The following is a 6844-nucleotide window of genomic DNA, read 5'->3' on the forward strand; positions in this document are numbered from 1 at the left end:
TTATCTTTTAAGAAATTTATTATTGTATAACGATATCTTGAGTTGTTAAGTCATTGGTTCATATAACTCTATCCAATAACTGAACCCCCATCTTGTTTTCTGAAAATACAAGGAAAAGCATATTTGAATGTATCCTTCAATATTTTCTACGATTTTTATAAAAAGTGTATTTGAAACAACAAAAACAATATGGATGACAAAGGTTTGTCATTCTAATAATACATCAGTAGACACAAGTTCAATAGTAAATCCAAATATTATTTTTTTATATTGAAGTGTCAAACAAGAAAATCTCATCATGGTTAAGGGATTAGAATGTTTTTATGATTTCTTAACATCCTCAGGAAAAGTAAAGCTTAAGATTGAAAATCTCCCAAAATAAACAAAGATTCCTTCACACTAGAACAATTCCAATTGTTTTTTTTTTAAATATATTGTAGTTTTCATTATCAACTTGTATTTGAAAGAAAATTCAGTACATATGTACAATTTGAGAACTGTGAGCATATAAGACTATATTGCTTACATTGCTTCACAAACAAAGTCTGCCTTAGTTTCACATGACGAAGTCGTCCAGTTGAACATATGATTCCTGTCCATAGAAGCACAGTTCTGTTGTCCATTAAAATCATTTGGTTGACCCAAAGCCCAGTGGGAATACATTGGAGTCGTCCTAGTTGTTGACCAGATCCAAGTACCAGGTTGAAACATGTCGGTAAGGCCAATCCAGAAATCTATTTAAAGAAAAAAACACGATCATGTTAATCAGATACGCTTGAAAATGTAAGGAGATTGAACACAGAACGGGATATTGCAGAACTGCCTTACATTCCTAAGTTTAGTTACAATCTTAATTTTAGCGAATTTACAAAGTCCTCTTTATATAATTGAACTTTTAATTCTTAGTTTTATTGATATTACCATAACATACATTGCCATTCATAATGAGAAAATATAAGATTTTACCACGATGTCATAGGTTTTACTTGTATTTGTTCTAAATTCACAAACGAACAAATCCACATCACTTGATATCCATATAAAACTATAGCATTAGTAGGTTAGTGCAAATACAAAATTTGAAAGGAAGAAGAATGTTTCATATAGAATAGAAAATTCTAAACGTACATACGTCCAGGAAATCTTGACAGCAAACTGCTAACAATGTTTTGTTCTACTGCCGAATCTATAGTTAGTAAATGTGACTCAAAAAGCGTGCAATAAAACTGTAATATAAATGTTAAAGAAAGTAAGAATCAGTCTGAAAAAAGACCTACGTAAAATTGCTAACACTATATAAACAATTTTAGTATTCAAATGTGTGTGCTTTCGCATTATTTGTTGCAATCCGCAATATAGTTTAAAAAAAAATTAATGACATATGTCGGACATCCTGCAATGTCTAATCACAATAACGTAAAATAAGTTTAATTCTATGATCATTTCAGTTTGTTATAATATGGGTGTTTTTTATCATTATAATACACGTTTACACCTAGTTAAGTGTAGATTTGTTGACTGCCACATCCTAGGAACGTCTATCGGTTTGAATTTGTTGTCTTCTATAAATAAAAAGAAAGGGGCGGTAGTGAGTTAACGTTCATTACAATGAGACCATCTATTGATCACAGCCACACCCGCATGTAGCATTAGACCATGTTGATACTGTTGAAAAAAAAAACATTTAATTCTAACAGAATTGAGCTTGCAAATTTATTTGCTCAATTATATTGTGTTTACAATCAAAAAGATATTCACATATTGATTGGAATTACTAAAAGGGGGAAACCCGTCGTAAAGGAATATTATATAATGTCTGGTTGTACCTTAATTACCATTGAGAAACACAACTTAATCTCATATTTCAGCTTGTTGTTAAGATAAAGAAGGCCACAATTCTTGAACGGCTCCGGAAGAAGCAAACTATTGTCTGCAGTCCCCAGTAAATTTATTTAGAAAATATCAATAAGAAGTGTTGAAGTCTTGCTTCAAATAATAAGTAAACGAATTTATGATAAAATAACGAAATGTAAGACGAAATATTAGACGCGATGGTTGAACAAACTTTATCAATAAGTTTATTAAGCCAAACAAAAGAACAAATCCTTATTGTTTGAGAGTAATAAAAAAACTATTGTTGTAAAATGTGAAATATAACTTTTTATATATATTTATGCATGTGGTATGATAGATTGAAAACATGCATATTCACGACAACATGACGAAGATGTAGGAATATACCAAGTACAACATAACCTAGGACCCAACTCACTTCTCCTCGTGTAAGAGGTTACCTTTGTACTACGAGACCATACGGATCTGATCTGGGACATAATTATAGTCCCATATCAGATGAACCTAAATTTTGTTGAGATGCTTGAACTCCTATAATGACTAGAATTGTAATTGTTTTATATAAAGGTAAAATCTCACGGAAGCCTCTGCCCATGTCGAAGGTATATTCAACTCCATATAACAAGATTGTCCATTCGCAATAAATCCATCAGGACAGCTGGCTTTTACACCGACACAGGCAACTAGAAATTAGAATTATTACATAATCAAGAATTAAAATGTAAACTTAGAAAGAAAAAAAACTAAAAGAAAGGGGATTTTTGGAAATCGAAACCATCAATATAAGAACATAATCCGGATAATAAACGGAAAGAAAGCAGTAAACAATATAAACTTTTCCCTTGACAATGTTTGTCGGAAGTCAAAAATGACTATACTCACGTTCGAATAAAACTATATTTCCTTATCTCTTTTCGGTGAATGCACTTAACTACTATCATGTGCATTATTATACCAGGACGTACTACTGAAAAGAATAAGCCGAATAATGTTTCGTCACATTTAACACTATTTTATTCTATTTGGAGCGGACAACTCCTGCGCTGTGTAACAATACAGATTCAACTATAGCATTAACATATTTGAATTAAATTGAATTGAATTGAATTGAATTCAATTTGAAAGTAATATTTACAGTAAAGTTTATAACTATTACAAACTATAAATTATCTTACCGAACAAAATTAGAAGAATATTACACGCCATTTCAAGTTGAACAGATTGAGATTAGATAAGAAAAATAGATCGTTGTGTAAAAATACACGACCCGACATAATAAGAATAATATATTAAGTCCAGCGCTGCAAATGTAAGGCCAGCACTCAAGATTTATAAAAAAATATATAGCGCTTAACTTTACATCTACACCTTGGGATCTCTTCGCAAAAACATCTTATGATAAAATTGATTGTTCATGACTTACAAGTATTTTATCCCAAACGCTATTTGGTATTTTGAAATATGGACCGCCATTTTTTGTATTACAGATTTTTTAAGTAAAACAACGTATTTTCCTTTTTAAAAAATAAGTATAATATACTTGTATTTACCTATGTTTCCCTGTAAAATGAATTGTGCAAATTTAATAAAACATTACGTGTAATATAATGATTACTACGCGCAAATATAGTAGTAATACGCGCAAACGTTATGACCGACACTTGCGGCACGTTTTTTTGATTGAAGGTCGTATGGTGACCTGTAGGGACATTTATATTTTGATGGAAGATTGTGTCAACAACATAGCTATTATTTATTATAGTAAAACGAAATAAAAAAAACGAGTTTGACATGGTATAGATTGCACCCGGTTTAGATAAGTAAAAAAAGGGAGCAGATGTGGATAAAACAAAAATATTAGGAACCTGCACAAATGACACATGCAAAAGCTGCAAAATATTAGAGACTTCTGAAAACCTGCTATTAACAACAAGTTCATAAAGGCCAAAAACATTCAATGCACATGTAATGCGATCTTTGGGTTTTCCCTTATTTCATATCTTACTATCTTAAGCAGACAATATTAGATCGAAAAGGTCATAATAGCTCAAAGCTTTAGATCGGAATTAAACGGAGCGAAAACAAGACTCCACGAAAAAGACAATCCGTAAAATAAATGCTAACAGGTACTAATAACAAGGTCCGACTTACGTAAAAATCAACATTTTAACCTATGTATTATTGTCAATAAATCAAAGTATTGTTTGAGGGAAACACAAACAACGCCGTTTGTCGAGAGGCTATTGACTTTATTTCCTGAAATATTGTGTTTGACCTTGGATGCACTTTTGTGTTTAGACACTGATATAGTATATTACCAGTACACACGCTCTAATTATAAGGTTAATTGTTTTATTATTATGATATTCCACAAGTATGGGGAAACGTGGTTCTTTTGATACCCATTCCTTTACGTAAAATCATACATAATATAGTTTGCACATGAGCAGTATGGCAACTACCAACTAGTCCAAATAATTATGACGTCTTGAAAGGCTATTCTTATTTTTTTCTGTGACTTCTTTAATACATTTTTGAAAACGCTGTGTAGCTAGTGTATGCATGCATATAAGATACATATGGTGTGATAGAAAACTTGGTTGTAGTATTCATACATGCTGTATAGTAGAACAAATAATTTGACGTCTTAAACAGCTATTTTGATTTTTTTCCCGTGATGCCAAATAGCCTTTCAAGACGGCACAGTAATAATTATTTGGACTAACGTTTCAGAAAAAAAATTGCCTTTCAAGGCGTCATTAGAACCTGGAAACCCTTTTATATAAGTACCTTTACCTAAACTTAGATCAAGTGAACAACCCTGTCTTCTAAAATATTAAAATAAGAAGATGTGGTATGATTGTCAATGAGAAAACTCTTTACAAGAGACCATATGACACAGAAATTAAACAATTACAGGTCACCGTACAGTCTTCAACAATCAGCAAAGCCTGTACTGCACAGTCAGCGATAAAAGGCCCCGAAATGATAAATGTAAAACAATTTTGTACGAGAAAATTTACAGTCTAATTTATGTACAACATAATGAACGAAAAACAAATATGTTGCACTGCAACAAACGACAACCATTACATTACATGCTCCTAAATTAGGACATGTCCATACAGAATGTGGCGTGGTTAAACTCGTTTGAAGGCGCCAATCATCTCTTTCGCATGGAATAGTAATGTAACAATACAAGATAAGAACAAAATTAAACAAATCATTTGAAAAAGGCTGAAATTTTCAGATAGATACCAATGATAATACACCAAACAAAAATACAGTGAAGACGTGGACAGGAACTTATACATCCACACAACAGTAAGACACTAAGTATGAATGACACTAATAAAAAGAAAAAAGGAAAACTAATGAATTGCCAACACAAACTCCACCAACATTTGAGAATGATTTCAATCATTTAGGTTTGAAATTACCAACCTCATCATCACAGGGTCAGCATATACGATCTTCAGTAATGCAAATGCTCTAAAATGCCAGGTGCTAGACAGACTACTAAAGGTCTGCCATGTATGCGAAATTTACTGAAATAACAACAACGTGACTAACATGTGACTAACATGTACAAAGAACACCAGATGATATTCTTGACTTTAGACACGCATACCATCCTGAGTCGAAGTAAATCCAGTTTTTCTGTAAACAAATTGCCATATTTGTAATCTCTGCTTGTGGAAAATTAAATTCTACAGAGAATAAAAGGATAAATCAGTTAAAAAGAAACGCTTAAATCAATAATGTCCATATAACAAAAGACAAAAAAAATCACAATGATACAACAATAACAAATATCACAGTGAGAAAGAAAGATCGTAGTTTCTGAAATATTGACAAAAGTACATAGAAATAATGTTGTCTTTTGATACATTTTTTTTAATTTCTTGACTCAGTTACAATAGAGTTTTACGTCTATGATAAATTCATTCATAATCTTTTTGTTTAGACTGACGGGTATTTAGAGACCTCGATATATGTCTATTGTTATGTTGCAGATTTTTTTATATATACTGACGTCTCAATGTCTTAATTTAATATACCATTCAGTTTCTGTCTCATTGATTTTTATTCCATATGTTGTTTTATGTTCTCTTGTTCTTTGCTCCCACTCAACAGGTTATTTAAGTACCTTTTAGAATGTTTATTAATGGGGTAGAAATTACTGTGTTTGTTTTTATAATGATTAAGATTATAACATAATGTTGACTGCTGTACCCCTATTTTTTACATTTTTTTTTACCTACTAGTATTATGTCTGATTGCTTTGTTCACATACTGTTTACAATGAAATATTATGCAACTGTCGTACAAGTGAGAAGTTTAGCTTGTATAAAACCAGGTTGAATCTACCATTTTCTACATCAGGAAATGTCTGTACCAATTCAGGAATATGGAAGTTGTTATTTCATTTGTTTGATGTGTTTGAGCTTTTGAGTTGATGTCCATATAAAATGGTAATTCATGTGAACACAAAAACGCTAAGCACTGAGCTAGTGATACCTTTTGAAAGGGATTTTTCACACGCAGTTTAATCGAACCAGTGGTTGTAAATAAACTCATTACAGATACCAGGATTAAAACTATCTATTCAATAAAGGCAACAGTAGTATACCGCTGTTCGACAGTCATAAATCGATTGAGAAAAACCAAACCCGGGTTACAAACTAAAACCGAGGGAATCACATCAACTATAAGAGAGAAACAACGAAACAACAGAAACCCTAAAGTGCAACAAAATTCCAAACGAAAATTAACGCACACAGAAACGAACTATAAGATAACAACTGATATTTTCCTGACTTTATACAGGACATTGTTTTTTTTAACCTGGTTTTGTGGCAAACCAAACTTCGCGCTTTTATGGTAATATTAAATAAACACTAAAATGACAACATTACATGACAGGACTACAGTACAAATAAATGCAAGAACATTAAGTACAGAGAAATACATAAATAAACAATACAAT

At 31.6% G+C, this 6844-nt stretch overlaps 1 protein-coding gene across 1 annotated transcript; it reads right to left on the reverse strand.

Moving 5' to 3' along the window:
• On the reverse strand, nucleotides 1-3121 carry LOC139521034 (perlucin-like). The gene is made up of 5 exons (XM_071314204.1): nucleotides 3030-3121; nucleotides 2434-2537; nucleotides 1133-1226; nucleotides 527-734; nucleotides 1-99 (listed from the first exon to the last, which is right to left on the reverse strand). Exons 1-5 carry the CDS (start codon nucleotides 3058-3060, stop codon nucleotides 69-71), a joined length of 468 nt encoding a protein of 155 aa, XP_071170305.1. The 5' UTR covers nucleotides 3061-3121; the 3' UTR covers nucleotides 1-68.
• Between the last annotated feature and the right edge of the window lie 3723 nt (nucleotides 3122-6844).

Source organism: Mytilus edulis, chromosome 4 (genome assembly GCF_963676685.1).
Source record: "Mytilus edulis chromosome 4, xbMytEdul2.2, whole genome shotgun sequence".
Taxonomy (NCBI): Eukaryota; Metazoa; Mollusca; class Bivalvia; order Mytilida; family Mytilidae; genus Mytilus; species Mytilus edulis.